The sequence below is a fragment of the Sturnira hondurensis genome, unplaced genomic scaffold (assembly GCF_014824575.4).
Source record: "Sturnira hondurensis isolate 20B ecotype Veracruz unplaced genomic scaffold, ASM1482457v3 Scaffold0000982, whole genome shotgun sequence".
In the NCBI taxonomy this organism is placed as follows: domain Eukaryota; kingdom Metazoa; phylum Chordata; class Mammalia; order Chiroptera; family Phyllostomidae; genus Sturnira; species Sturnira hondurensis.
In genome coordinates this window covers 1,107,967-1,122,872 of record NW_028073613.1, presented here as the reverse complement: position 1 = coordinate 1,122,872, position 14,906 = coordinate 1,107,967, and the positions used below count along the sequence as shown (strand labels likewise).

General features: G+C 43.3%; 1 protein-coding gene across 1 annotated transcript in view; it reads left to right on the top strand.

The window, feature by feature from the left end:
• The window catches only part of TAF1 (TATA-box binding protein associated factor 1), a 66,631-nt gene extending 56,221 nt beyond the window's left edge, over window positions 1-10,410 (top strand). The window contains 8 exon segments of the mRNA XM_037058082.1: window positions 246-313; window positions 642-758; window positions 908-913; window positions 3,710-3,835; window positions 5,514-5,670; window positions 6,725-6,902; window positions 9,021-9,187; window positions 9,190-10,410. Of these exon segments, the coding sequence (XP_036913977.1) occupies window positions 246-313; window positions 642-758; window positions 908-913; window positions 3,710-3,835; window positions 5,514-5,670; window positions 6,725-6,902; window positions 9,021-9,187; window positions 9,190-9,236 (866 nt within the window). The 3' untranslated portion in view covers window positions 9,237-10,410.
• The last annotated feature ends 4,496 nt before the right edge of the window (window positions 10,411-14,906 follow it).

The following is a 14,906-nucleotide window of genomic DNA, read 5'->3' as shown; positions in this document are numbered from 1 at the left end:
ATGAAAGTTCAGGTTTAAGTGTTGATAACCATTGAAGCTGAGTAGTGGGTACATGGGCGTTCATTATATTAGTGCCTCTGTTTTTTAATACGTTTGAAATTTTCTACTTCCAAAGTAAAGCAAGAATCCAAGTTTAACCCGAAGCATGATTTTTGGGGTCTAGGATAATGGAATGCTGGTGACATTATAAATTTCTGAAACTGAAGTCTGCAAGGGTCATAGCATTTTCTGTTTTTCTTTAATAGGGCCTGAAAGTCAGTATACTAAGACTGCTCAGGAGATTGTGAACGTCTGTTACCAGACATTGACTGAGGTAGGTGGTAAAGAGGAGGTCCCTTTGGGATCTAGCTTTATGGAATCCCTTTGTTCCCTTGGGTAAGGAGGCCTTCCTTGCCTATCCTGTTTTAAAAATGTAACATCCTACCCCCACCCCACACCCCTTATTTCCTTCCCTGCTTTATTTTCCTACACAGAACTAAATGTTTTTAACAAACTATATAATGATTTACTTTAATTACCATGTGTCCTGCCTCTAGAATAGAAGCTCCATGAGGGACAGGAATTTTTGTCTGCTTTGTTGGTATTTCTATTCCTAGTGCCTAAAACGCATGTTGAATGAATTCACTAATTTTCTTTCTCAGTATGATGAGCATTTGACTCAGCTTGAGAAGGATATTTGTACAGCTAAGGAAGCAGCTTTGGAGGAAGCAGAATTAGAAAGCTTGGACCCAATGACCCCAGGGCCTTACACACCTCAGGTAAGTCTGAGGGCTAGAGACCTCCTCTTACAGTTTTCTTGTTGGTTTGGGAAATTTGGAGCATATTAACAGATGTATTTACTGAGATACCCTTCTTCTCTGTCCTTCCTCTTCATATGCCTTTCGTGTGCTTTCTTGTCTTCTCAAAGGCTAAGGTGAGTGAGGGCCATGGGTCTTGTCGGCCTTGTTGAATTAGAGGAGGCAGGTGTGGGATGAGTGAGTGGGGTGGGGTCTTAGTTGTTTAAGCAGTATTTAGGAATACCAGATTCCTGGCTACTATGGCCAGAGGCCTTCCTCTTGAGTCTCTGGAGCTCCTTTACCTATGAATTAGGGCTCTGGCACGTCCTTGGAGTATAGGCTTCTCAGTGATGGACATGGGCCACACTGTTCCTGTGCCTTATAAATGCCTGATTACTCATTCCCTCAGAGGTACCTAGTGTAGCTCAGATGTTGCCCATTTTCCTGGATTGACTCCCTGTCTTTGTACGTGATGACAGGTAATATATATAATTTTAAATTTAGATGCCCAAACACTAGAGAGCAGGAGTGATAAGACATTTTTAGTGCTTCTGTTCCAAGTCTTGAATATAATGAGTGTATTTCATCCCCCTTTTAGAGGGATGGCATAGTTGAAGAATGGGACTTACCAGAATATAGCTGGTGCTTGTTCTATATTGGAGGCATTATGGTAAAGTGGAAAGTACATGAAATTTGGCATAAAATAGCTCTGGGTTTGAATCTTAGCTCTACTCCTATCTAGCTTTGTGAACTTGGGAAGTTAACCTCTCTAACTCGGTTTCCTCTTCTCTAAAATGTACTTTTCAGGATTGTTAGAAACATGTAATGAATTAATTTGCCTGGCACATAGTAGGCATTCAGTAAATGTTTTCTTATCTGTGCAGAAGTTGTCTACAAAGTTTTCAGAGGCCCTTCCAAATTTAATGAAATATTTTAATGCAAAATTCTCCCAATTCCCACTAGAAAACTTTTCTTCATTTTACTCAGGTTTTGCTCTGAACTGATCATGCAACCTATATGATTTCTGTTGGATTATTGTTGTTCCTCATTCATGCACTTGCCCTATCTGTCTTTTACTCTCTTTCATCCCAAAACATAGGTTATTGAGAGGTTGCGTATAAAGAATCCTAACATACTTCTTCCAGGCCCAGAACAAGGAAAGGTTTTTTGAGTGTGTGGGTAGATTGGATAAGGAGGGTTTAGGGGAGTGATGTTGCCCGGGAAGGCTTTATTTGCTAATAGGCCTGCAGCTTCCACCAGGTGCCTTCTGGTAAGCTAAGGCCTGGGTTTCAGCCATCATTCCCCGGGTGATTCTAGCCACGAAGTTGCACATGGTTTGCGCTAGTCTGTGACAGCATAGCCCTCATTCTTTGATGAGTCAGAGACTTAGACCCGAAAGTCTTCTTCCATTCTTCTCTACTTCTCCCACGCTATCTCAAGTGGCTGAAGAGAATCTGGCGACTGTTCCTCCTTCTGAGCAGTAGCTGTAGTTTGGGGCAGTTAGAGGGTCTCCTATGAAGAACAGGATGTAGATGGTGCCTCTTCATCATTCCATTCGCTCTCTCATTATTGCCTTCACTCATATATGTACATTTTAAAATAGTAAGCCCAGTTCATTACGTTTTAACCTGAGGAAGATGGGCATGAATGATTGTTCTTACTCATTACTAGTTTCAAACCCAAATGTTACTAAAGAGGGTTGCATAAGTTAAACCTAATACAATTCCAGTTGTATAGAGACATAACACTAATCATACTTTACTTCCAGCTCTAATTGGTGGTAGTTAGTAATTTTCATGCAGCCATTTTTCACCTAGCTTGTATTGTATCATACGTTCAGTTTAACACTTTGTTTAAAACTGCTTGCTTTGCAGTTTCATAAAGAAGAAATAAGTTACCTAAAATGAAGTTCACAACTCAGCATCACCCACTGTGAACAGAGTGTTTCTTTCAAATCTGTGATGTGTGTGTTTGTGCACGTGTGCACTCGCGCGCGCGTGTGTGGATAAACTTACAGTGAAATTGGTCAAGATGCTTTTGGGTCTTGTTTTCACTTCACATTATATTAGAGGCACGTTATTTCAATACATAGTCTTTGAAAACATTTTTTTAAAATAAATAGCTGCATAATATTTCTGCCCTCAGAACTCTTTCCTGTTTTATTTCTCCAGCTTGTTCTTTATCAGTCCCTCCTTCCCTACTGTCACTAAATAAGTCCATTTGCTAAATCCTTATTCTCTTCAGCAGAAGGAAGAGGGAAGAATATACCTACCATTTTTTGAATACCAGGCATTGGGTATTACTTATGAACTTACACATCTCTCTTAAATGTCCCAACAACCTTGTGAGATAGACATTATCAACCGTGTTTTACAGTTGAGGAAAGCAAGACTTGGAGAGATTAAGTAATTTCTTAAAGTTAGTCAGCACGTGGCGGAGCCAGGACTCAAACCCAGGACAGTTTACTCTAAAGCCCGCGGTTCTTCACCGCACCATTTTGCCTCACAGCATCCTCTGATGCGTTGTCATTGGTATTGAAATTGCTTGATCCCATTTCCTATTAGAAGGCAAGTCTAAGCGAATCAAAATAGTACTGGTCTAAAGCCCTGGGCCTAAAAACAACAAGGCAAGGCTTAGAAGAAACTAGGATATTGACCAGAAAAGCTGTTAGTGCATACAATTGTCCTATAACTGTGATGCTTTTCTGCTTCAGGTATCTAATGATCATATATGTTAGATGCCTCTCTGCTAGAATGAACAACGTCTGTAAGATTTCCCAAAACCTCTCCATAAAGTTATTTCAAGCTATGTTTTCTCTTTAAACGGATTGGTCTGTATGATCTTTTTGTGCAGTGAGTACCCTAAAGGGGAATTCGCTATAGTCCTTACTCCTTTTCCTAAATAGAAGCTAAGTTGTGTGATTTGTGTCACAGCCTCCTGATCTGTATGATACCACCACATCCCTCAGTATGTCTCGAGATGCTTCTGTATTTCAAGATGAGAGCAATATGTCTGTCCTGGATATCCCCACTACCACTCCAGAAAAGCGGGAGACACAGGTAGGATATTCTTTTTCTCTTTGTGAGATTGGTAGTATACTTTGGAGCAGGGAGTGGGGTGATCTCTGACATCTGTCAAGGATGACTGAATTCCTTGGCCCTGGGAACGTAGGTTAAGAATGTAATTTCAAAGTGGGGTGATGACACGTCGCATGATGCACCAGTGCCACGGTAGGCTGGGCAAGGAAGACTGGTGTAGACATTGAAGGGTATGATGAAGAGGAGGAAGATGGGACACCTAAGACTCCAGCCCCAGTGCGTATGCTTACAGGAGCTTATGGTACATTACACCTTTATGATATAGGAGCCCCACCAATAGAGGGCAGGCCAAATTCCAGGCCAAGACCCAATATCAGAGGGTCTCTATAGCAAGTCCCGGTCTGACTTTGGAACTTTAACTGGTTCCAAAGTTGCTGTTTACTGTCTGGCCCCATGGGCAGAGTCAGGCGCAGCAGAACTTTGGGGAAGGCACAGATGTCAAAGTATAGGAGGCATCGGAGCAGTCTGACAGGTGACTAAAAAGCCCAGCTGCATTCAGAGACAGAGTTCAGAATAGTTGCCCTGCTACTCTACTGTATGTATGCTGCAATCTAAATTCAAGTTATTTATAAACGTAGATTACAAATTTTTATTTAACTCTTGTTCATGTACAGTTTTCTTTTTTTAATTGGCCTTTTCTAGCAGTATCAGAAGATACTTCTTTTTAAAAAAATATTTTGTTTATTGATTTTTAGAGAGAGGGGAAGGGAGAGAGAAAGGGAGGGAGAGAAACATCAGTGTCTGCTTGCCTCTTGCTTGCCTCCTACTGCGGACCTGGCCTGCAACCCAGCCATGTGCCCTGATTGAGAATCGAACCAGTGACCCTTTGATTTGCAGGCTGGTGCTCAATCCACCAAGCCACACCAGCCAGGACTCAGAAGATACTTCTGTTGTGAAGTCAGAAATCCTATCAGCTTATCTCAATCAGGATTCCACTGGAAAGTACAAAACACAAAAGGGTTTTTCTCTCTCCAAGGGTCTTAATCCAAGCTAAGAAAAGCTTGGGTTAGAAAGGAAGAGTCTCCTTGTGATGATGTAGTAGGAGTAGACCAAGGACCTTCCTGTTCTTTGGATTTTTTACCCTATCGGTGATTTCCAAAGAATAAATGGGGAAAAATGCACATGCTTGGAGCTGTGTAAACAGCCCCCACTAGCTGTGCGGTTGACTGGGATATCAGCGAGGAGCATCCGTCCTGGGCGAGAGCCCTTGTTAACTCCTCCTACAGGCACGTCTCTCAATGATGTGCTATTTGTGTTCCTTACTCAGATGCGCCAGGGCCGAGGTAGGCTGGGCGAGGAAGACTCTGATGTAGATATTGAAGGGTATGAGAATGATGAGGAGAAAGATGGGAAACCTAAGACTCCAGCCCCAGTGAGTATGATTACAGAAAGCTTGTGGTTACATTATACCTGTATATGCTAGGAGCCTAACCAGTACAGGGAAGGCCAAATCCCAAGGTGATATCAGAGGGTCTCTATAGCAAGTCCCAGTCTGACTTTAATCCTTGGAACCAGCCAAACAAGTCTGTCCACCAAAATTACTTGACTTCTTGTGAGGCAGCAAGGGGGGCTGGTGGTGGCTTCTGGTCTCTTACTTGGGTGATTGATGGCATCTTGACCCCCAACTGGTCTTATCCAGGAAGGTGAAGATGCAGATGGTGACCTTGCAGATGAAGAGGAAGGAACTGTACAACAGCCTCAAGCCAGTGTCCTGTATGAAGATTTGCTTATGTCTGAAGGAGAAGATGATGAGGAAGATGCTGGGAGTGATGAAGAAGGAGATAATCCTTTCTCTGGTAAGTCATGCTCTTTGCTTCTGTTCCCATATAGTTCACCATAGCACCCTCAGGATTGGATAGGACGCTCTTGGCCACATAGTCTTTCTTTTTTTTTACCCTCACCTGAAGACATGCTCATTGGCCTTAGAAAGAAAGGAAAGGAAGGAGAGAGAGACAGACATTGATGTGAGAGAGAAACACTGACTGGTTATATCGCACATACACCCCAACCAGGGACCAAACCCACAACCCAGGCATGTGCCCTGACTGGCAATCTACCTTTCAGTTTATAGGACAATGCTCTGACCAGCTGAACCGCACCAGCCAGGGCCACCTATGCTCTCTTTTTTTAAATTTATTTATTTATTTATTTATTTATTTTTAGAGAGGGGGAAGGGGGGGAGAAAGAGAGGGAGAGAAACATCAATGTGTGGTTGCCTCTCATGTGTCCCCTTTTAGGGACCTGGCCTGCAACCCAGGCATGTGCCCTGGCTGGGAATCAAACCAGCAACCATTGGGTTCGCAGACCAGAACTCAATCCACTGACCCACACCAGCCAGGGCCCACCTATGCTCTTTTAATAAAGTCCTACTAACAGACCTCAGAGTACTGAGGACTTACTCATAAGCTGATCAAATTCATTAGCCTTAGAGGAAGCAAAGAATAACAATACAGGAGACATAAAAGATGACAGTGAGAAAAGGCAGTGCCTAAGTAGCACCTTTGGTGTGAGTACTTCAGAAAAACAGAAGTGTTATATGTGGCAATAGGGAAGGGAAATGAAGGAAAAAGATCATGCCTTGTGATGTTTTGTGGGTCAATGGCAATGACAGGAGAAAAGTATAGGAAGAGATGATAGGAGAAAAACAGATGGATTGGACTGAGGTGGAAAGGGAAGTGGCTATTTGGATTCAGTTTCTAAGCTTTACATCTTGCCAGTGATTACTCTGGGCACTCAGGGTAAGGAGTCCAGGCAAGAGCCTGTATAGGTGTGTAGTGTAACTAGTTTTGTAGACCAAGCCAAATATGCTAATTCTGTCAAGCTTATCTCAGAATCTGTCTCTTTTCACAGCTATCCAGCTGAGTGAAAGTGGGAGTGACTCTGATGTGGACCCTGGTGGGATAAGGCCCAAACAGCCCCGTGTGCTTCAGGAGAACACGAGGATGGGCATAGAAAATGAAGAAAGCATGATGTCCTATGAGGGAGACGGTGGGGAGGCTTCTCATGGTTTGGAGGATAGCAGCATCAGGTAATCGACAGCAACGTGCTACAGGGCTGTGGCATCAGTGCCCAACTATGATGTCAAAGGGCCCGGCGTCAGATTACATTCATCCATCAAACATTTCCTGAGTGCCTGCAAGGGCCAGGCACTGTGCTAGGCTCTTGGGGATACACAGAGGAGCAAGACATCTGCCCTTGAGGAGATCACAAGACTAGTGGAAGAGACTGATACAAACAAAATTATTACAAATACAACGTGATAAGTGGTATAGCATAAGTTAAGTACAAAGTGCCAAGTCATCACTGAGGAGGGAGTGTCTCACCCTGCTTGGCAGTAATCGAGAAGCTTCCCACACGAGGGAACGTTGGAACTGGGTTTTTCAAGATGACTAGGAGTCTACTAAGTAAATAAGTGGCAACAGGTGAGGAGATCCTTAGAGATGAAATAATATGTTCAGACACACAGAAATCTAACATGTATGTTCCAGAGGGAAGGGAGAGTACTGGGGGTTGTGGCTCCAAAAATAGCAACGTTTATGTTGCAGAAGACCTTAAATGACGTACATGCGAAGACATTTAGCTTTGGGGTAATGGGAATCATTATCTAAGGAAAAGGAAATTAACCTCAAATTTGTGTGTTAAATAACTCTAGGACAACAATAAGGATCTCAGCTAGTCTCTGTTAGAGCGGGGGAGGAAGGGACATGTTCAAAACCTAGTTAGCAGGTAGATCAATAGGATTTAGGAGGTAAGGAGATCAAGTATATAATGAAAAGGAATGCCACTGACACAGGAAAAATGAAGAACAGGCATTAGATGAAGTGGAAGGGGGAAAAAAATGAATCTCTGGACATGTTGGGTTTTAGGTACATACACATCCAGCCAGAGGTCACCGGGAAGCAGTTACAGTCTTTTCTTCATTCAGCAGATATTTATCACAGGTATAAAAGAGACTACAATGTAGTCCCTTCTTCCCAGAAGTTCAGTCTGATGGGAAACCTGAAACAGGTCAACAGGTGACTGGTCATAGAATAACATGAAAAGTGCTGTAATAGGGTGACCACGGGATTTTTCTGGGACTTGGGTGGGAGTGGGGTAGGGGATCTGGTTAGAGAAGGAAACCAAACTAAATGAGAAATCAAAAATTTTGAAAATGTGCATTTCCTCTGGCTCCCAAATGTCATGTCTAGGAAATTTTATGGGAATAATAATACTCGTATTGGGATGTTCATACAAGGATGTTTGTCACAGAACTGTTTCTAATAGTAGGAAAATTGGAGACAGTTTAAATGTCTTAGTGAGACTGTTAAATAAATCATGTTGCAGCCGTACAGTGGAATACCGTGCAGCTATTAAAATGATGCTATTGGTGTATGTTTATAAAGATGTTCATTATAATCATGCGTGAAAAAAGCAGATTCCTAAAGAGTATGTAGAGTATTCTAATTTTGTAAATAAAAAATGTTTAAGCATCTAAGTGAAATGCATAGGAAAAAATTGGAAGGTCATATGCTAAAAGATTATCTCTGGGTAGTGGAGTTATTGGTGATTTCTCTTTTTTTCTGATTGTGTACTCTAATTTTTTAAACCAGTGAACGTGCATTATTTGTGTGATGTTTTTAAGTAAAATCAGGAATAAACAAGCAAACAAAAAATAGAGCACACTCTGGCAGAAGTGCGAAGAATGGAGGAGAGCAAGACTGGGGGCATGAAGACTGAGTTCAGCAGTGCAGGCCAGACACAGCAAAGGACTACGTCAAGGCATGAAAAGTAGGGATGGAGAGAAGGGGATAAAGACAAGATATACTGAAGAGGTAGAGACTCTCTAGGTGTGTAGATGACTGAAGCTGTGAGTGGTAGGTGAAACTCTGAGGCTGTCAAGAGTGTTGATGGTCAAAGAAGCTGGCAGTGTGTTGTTCAGATACGGGGGAGTTTCTTTCAGATTCTTGTGTATATCCAGTTGGCAAGTTGATGTTTTTGAACAGGATCATTTCTCTCTCAGGGACCTGTGGAACAGTCCAGAACCAGTCGTTTTAGTGTCCAGGGGAGGTGAGACGGGCTGATCCCTTGGCGGCACCAAGAATGGGAGACGGATCAGCTAGAGGATGGTGCCTGAGCATGAGAGATGACATGTTTCTCTTCTTAGTTATGGGAGCTATGAGGAGCCTGATCCCAAGTCGAACACCCAAGACACAAGCTTCAGCAGCATCAGTGGGTATGAGGTATCAGAGGAGGAAGAAGAGGAGGAAGAGCAGCGCTCTGGGCCATGTGTACTAAGCCAGGTCCACCTGTCAGAGGACGAGGAGGACAGTGAGGTTTCCACTCCATTGCTGGGAACAGTGACTTGGACTCTGATGAATGAGGCTTCCTTTGGGCCTCCTTGGTCAGCCTTCCCTGTTCTCCAGCCTAGGTGATTCAATTCTTTTATATTAATATTTGCATAGTGTCTGATCCTGAAATCACCAGGTTAACTGACACCTTAGCCTCTAAAAACTAGTGAGTAAATGATCATGAATGAATTGCCTACCCTGATCTCCCTGGGTGGTGTCACCCTTTGAATTAAAATCAGGCCATCCCTTTCCCTCCCCCCACTGATAAAAATAGTGCAATCTCCCCCTTCTCCAGTGCCCACCTTTAACTTCACCTACTGCTCTTGGTATCATTTTTCCCCTGGGGAAGGTGGGGAAATTATGAACGGACTAATTACTTTATGTCCTCTTGTCGTATTAGAAGTTTTCCAAGCATGGTGTCATCTCAGTTTTCTAGCAGGCTGGAACGGGTGCACCCCCCTGCTGCGACAGGGAATTGGGTTCTTTCCTGTGGGCTCTATGCCACACCGAACACATAAACCCATTGGACACATTGGCCATTGTTTTATTATTTATTTGATTTTGCAATGCCTCGTGCCTAAATGGGTTTGAGGCAAATGATTATGAGTCTTTGAAACAGCCTGTGTGTTAGAACTGATAATGTTGCCATATAAATGTGCTCTGTCCTCCACCCCTAGGGGAAATAATAGGAAAATGGTAAGTTCCTTAGGGCAAAGGCTGTGTCTTCTGTTTCTTTTCATGCTTAGGATATGGTTCTGTGCCTAGGAGGTATTCAGCAAATGTTCTGAGAATGAGAAAATTCTCAACAGATTTGTTGTTGAACCTCCTCATCGTGAGCACTGTATCACATCCTTGGGGCGCAAAGCTAAATAAGACACAGTCCTTTTACCCAAAGAGCTCACCATCAAGTTGGGGGAGGGGGAGTAAAACTCAAAACATGTCAATAAAACATTACAGGTCTGTGAGATAAGTGCAATGAAAGAGCTAGATATAAAGTATAGGGGGAACAGAGGAGTGATCATGTCTGAAGAAGTCAGGGGGGTCTTCGTGGAGGTAATTCCTAAGCTGATTGTTGAAGGATTAGTAGGAGCTTGCCAGGTGGGGAAGTCCAGGCAGGGCGTAACTTGAAGGGAAAAAGCCGAAGTGTAGGAATGGCCGAGTGTGTTCCTTGTTTGTTTGTTTGTTTGTTTGTACCTGCCTTGTCCCCAAAAAGGATTTCAAATGGTTTGGTTCCAGTCCTTCAATGCTGGAATGGCTAGAGGTGAGACTGAAAGACGGGCAGGGAGCATATCGGGAACTTTGACTTCGATGCTAATGAGTGTGAATTCTATATTTTAGGAAATGAGGGGCTCTAGGGGAGTGATATATCAGGTTTGTGTTTTAGAAATTTTCCGTGCGTTGCGTCAAGAAAGAAATTGGAGAATCATGACAAATAATGATGCCATTTTTATAAAATATGACACAATCATGTATACGTACGTATTTATATTGTATGTACTTGTATGTCCAAAAGAAAAAGCCTAAGAGGACATATGCTGGGCCATTCACGGTGGTAATGTCTAAGGAATGGGATTGGAGGTGGGGGCTATATGGTTGTGTGTTTACTGGGTGTGATACTGTGCTTTTATTTCTGTATTGTTTGAATTTTTTACAAGTATGTATTATTTTTGTAATAAAATGTTTTAAAAAAAATCAAGCAGTACTGTGGACACTGGTTTGGAGGGGAACAAATCTAGTTCAAGTACTGTCAAACCTCAGTTCTCTAACGTCTCCCATCTCAAACACTTTGGTTCTTGAACAGCCTTCTGAAACCAATTGAATTCGAGAACTGAGGTTCCACCGTAAGGGGTAATGGAGCCCAAACTAGGGCTGCGGCATTAAGAGGGGAGGAGCAGGATGAATCTGAGAGATCTTTAGGAGGTAGAATCAACATGACTTGGTGATCAGTTGGTGTTTGGGGAGTAGAAGAGGATGAGGAACGGAAGATGGCTTTTAGGATTTTGGTTTGGGTGAGTGAGTGGGTACAGGGTACTCACACATTCATTCAACATTTATCAAGCCACCTGTTTTTAGCAAGCAGCCTGCTAGATGCTGATACAGAAATAAGTTTTCAATTGTAGAGAACTTAGATCTAGAATGAGAGGTAGATACGTGAATAACTTAAGTTTATTTATTTATTTTAAAAAAGACTTTATTTTTTAGAGAGGAAAGAGAGAAAGGGAGAAAAACATCAATGTGTGTTTGCTTTTTATGTGCCCCCTACTGGGGACCTGACCCGAAACCCGGGCACGTGCCCTGACTGGGAATGGAACTGGTGACCCTTTGGTTTGCAGGCTGGCACTCAACCACTGAGCCACACCAGCCAGGACTTGAATAACTTAAGTTTAATAAAAAGTGATCATTGCGATATATATTTACAAGGTTCTGTGGTGAGAGGTAGGAGTTACCAACTCAGCTTTATGGAGTAAGAATGCAAAGGCTTCCAGAGGAGACCCTTGAGGTAGATCATGAAGAGTAGGAAGGAGTTTGCCAGGCAGTCTTAGGGGAGAAAAGGGAAGGGGGGCATTCTGGGCAGAGGGAATAATGCCGAGGGGCATGGAACTACGTGGTCTGTTGTTCAAGGACCGGGGAGTTTTGGATAGGTGGAGTAGAGAAAGCATGCAGCATAGAGGGATTATAAGGTTCAGGACTAAACGCTCATTTTAGAGAGATTACTCTGGTCGCAGTGTGAAAATGGATGTCCTGGGGAGGAGGGAGGCCAGAGGACAGGTAAGGGAGACTTAAATTGGCCGAGGAGTTGGCAGTAGGGGGAAAGAGAAGTGCGTCTTGGTGACTGATTGGATAATGGAAAGTAAGTGGAACCTACAGTTCTGACTTGGGTGACAGGGTAAGTGGTGGCAGCATTCTCTGAATAGATAAGGTCAAGGGTTGGAGGAGAAGAAATAGCTAAGCTCAATTGGAAACATACAAGTTGCAAGTACACTGGGTATAAAACTTAAGATTTGTGCAGCCTTGGGAGCAGATGAGATCACCCAGAATGTGTGTGTAGGCTCAGAAGAACGTGGAGGACAGAACTGCAGTGAGGACCAGTATTTGTGGGGGGGAGGGTGAAAAATGGAAGGAAAGCCTGAAGAGCGACATTTTTTCAAACCAAAGAAGGAGTTTTAAGGAAAAAAAAAGGATAACATATATACCACAGAAAGGTGAAGTAAAATGAATCCTGAGAAAAAGCCTTTGGGTTTTGTTAAGAGGAGGTCCCCAGTGACATTAGCTGGCAAAAGCAGTGTTAAGAGTAAGGAGACACACCCTGGCTGGTGTAGCTCAGTGGATTGAGCGCAGGCCTGAGAACCAAAGGATCGGGGTTTGATTCTCAGGGCACGTGCCTGGGTTGCAGGCCAGTTCCCAGCAGGGGACACACGAGAGGCAACCACACATTGATATTTCTCTCTCTCTCTCTCCTTCCCTTCCCCTCTAAAGATAAATAAGTAAAATCTTTTAAAAAAAGAGTATTGAGGCTGGACTCAGCCAGCAGTGGGGTGAGGAGCAGATGGAAGATGAGGAAATGAAGATAGGAATCATAGACTATTCTTTCAAGGAGCTAGGCTGTAAGGAATAAAAAAGGGAGAATCTTAAGATGGAAGATAAATCAGCTTACCTAGGCTTAGGTAGAAAGCAACGGAGGAAAGTTGAGAAAAAACCAAGAGAGGACAATTATGGGCAAGACCTCTGTGAAAACCAGAGGGAATGTGGGTTGCCGTAGTTAGCATTCCTTCCTGTAGGAGAAGAGATCTTTCCCCTGAGATAGAGAAAGGGATGGAGGTAGTTACAGATAAGTGTGTAGATAAAAGAGAGGAGGTTGAAGGGGTTCATACTTGATAGCTTCAGTTCTTGTGAGAAAAGTAAAAGTGGGATGGAAGCTTGGAAACCAGCTAAATGTCCATCAGTAGAGCAAAGATGTTGAATTACATACAGCACGTCCATTCAGTAAAAAAAAAAAAAAAAAAAGGCAGATTCTTCCTCATTGTTAAAAAAATGAGGAAAAATCTGTATATGCTCATTTGAAAAGATAGTCTTTTTATTATAGTTTCAGATGTACAACCTAATTCAGCATCCATATACGTTATGTGATCCCCCCCCCGAAAGTAGTTCTATCCATCTTCATGCAGTTGACCCCCTTTATCCCTTTCACCCCCTAACCTCTTGTCCCTCTGGTAACCACCGACCTGTTCTCTAGATATATGAGTGAGTTTTGCTTGTTCATTTTTCTTTTAGAGTCTTCACATAAGTGGAATCAGACTGGGTAGTTCTCTTTCTGACTTCATTTAGCATGGTACTCTCAAAGATATTCTTGAAAAAATAAGTGATACATTTTAGGCAGTGTTTAATTTCGTTTGGGGGACAAAGAAGTATAAATCCATGTTTGCATATTCACAGAAAAGATTTGCAAGATACAGTTCAAACTCCTCTTCTTTTCACTGTAAACCCTTCTGTTAATGTTTAAGGCTTTCTTTTTTTTTTCTCCCCATGGTCATTGAGGGAAATGGGAGCTGGCGCTACGGATCCAGAAAAGGATTGCTGGGTATTGAATGCACCAATGAAGTTAGGGAGCATTAATTTCAAATGGTACCAATCTACTTTATTATGTGATTTTTCTCCAAAGGTTCTTATAAACACAGTTGGCAGGATGCAGAAGCAGGAAAAGGGAAAGCAGTTTGAGGTGAAGATCTGGATAAGAGAGACAGAAGGATGAATGAATTTCCTTTCAATAACTCATGCGTCCCCTGCTGGGAACTGGTCTGCAACCCAGGCATGTGCCCTGAGTGGGAATCGAACCACGGTTGTTTGGTTCACAGGCTCGTGCTCAATCCACTGAGCTACACCAGCCAGGGCTCAATAACTATTTCTCGACTACTGTGTACCAAGCAGTATGCTGGGGGCTTGAAGACAGTGTTGGAGCTGGACAAGTCCACCAGAGTGCAGTAAGTGAAATGGTAGATGCAGGGTCCTCTAAAGGTATAGAGGGCGGGGCAAGTAGCCCCAGGTCTGGAACTATGGGAGACAGACCTCAGAAATGACTAGGATGCGTTAGCCAGGGTAGGAGGGCATTGGGGTGCAGGAATGGGCATTATTCCAGGCAGAGAGGAGAGCATGTGACCACATAGTTCAGGATGGCACACGTGGAAGGCGCTGGTGAGAACGGAAACCAGAATTAGCCAGGGTCCAGATCATGGAGAGCTTCGCGGCTTCTGGTAAATTTGGACTCATCCTAAAGGTGGTGGGGCTCTGTTGAGGGACTTGGGTGATATGAGCAGCAGTTTGGAATATGGACTGTGGGGGAATAGGGCTGGGGATGGTGTGGCAGTCATTTAGGCAAGATGTGAGTCCATTGTAAGGCAAAAACAGTAGGTAGAGGTGTGAGAGAATTTAGGAGGTAGACTGTCCAAGTGATGCATTAAACGTGGGGGATATTTTGCGAAGCAAAGGGTCGCCAGTTTGATTCCCAGTCGGGGTACACGCCTGGGTTGCGGGCCAGGTCCCCAGTAGGGGGCGTGTCCAGGGCAACCACACATGGATGTTTCTCTCTCTCTTTCTGTTTCTCTCTCTAGATATTGATTGAGTCTAGTGCAGGGGGGTCAAACTCATTTTCACCAGGGGCACATTAGCCTTGAGGTTGCCTTCAAAGGGCTGAAATAAGTTTAGGT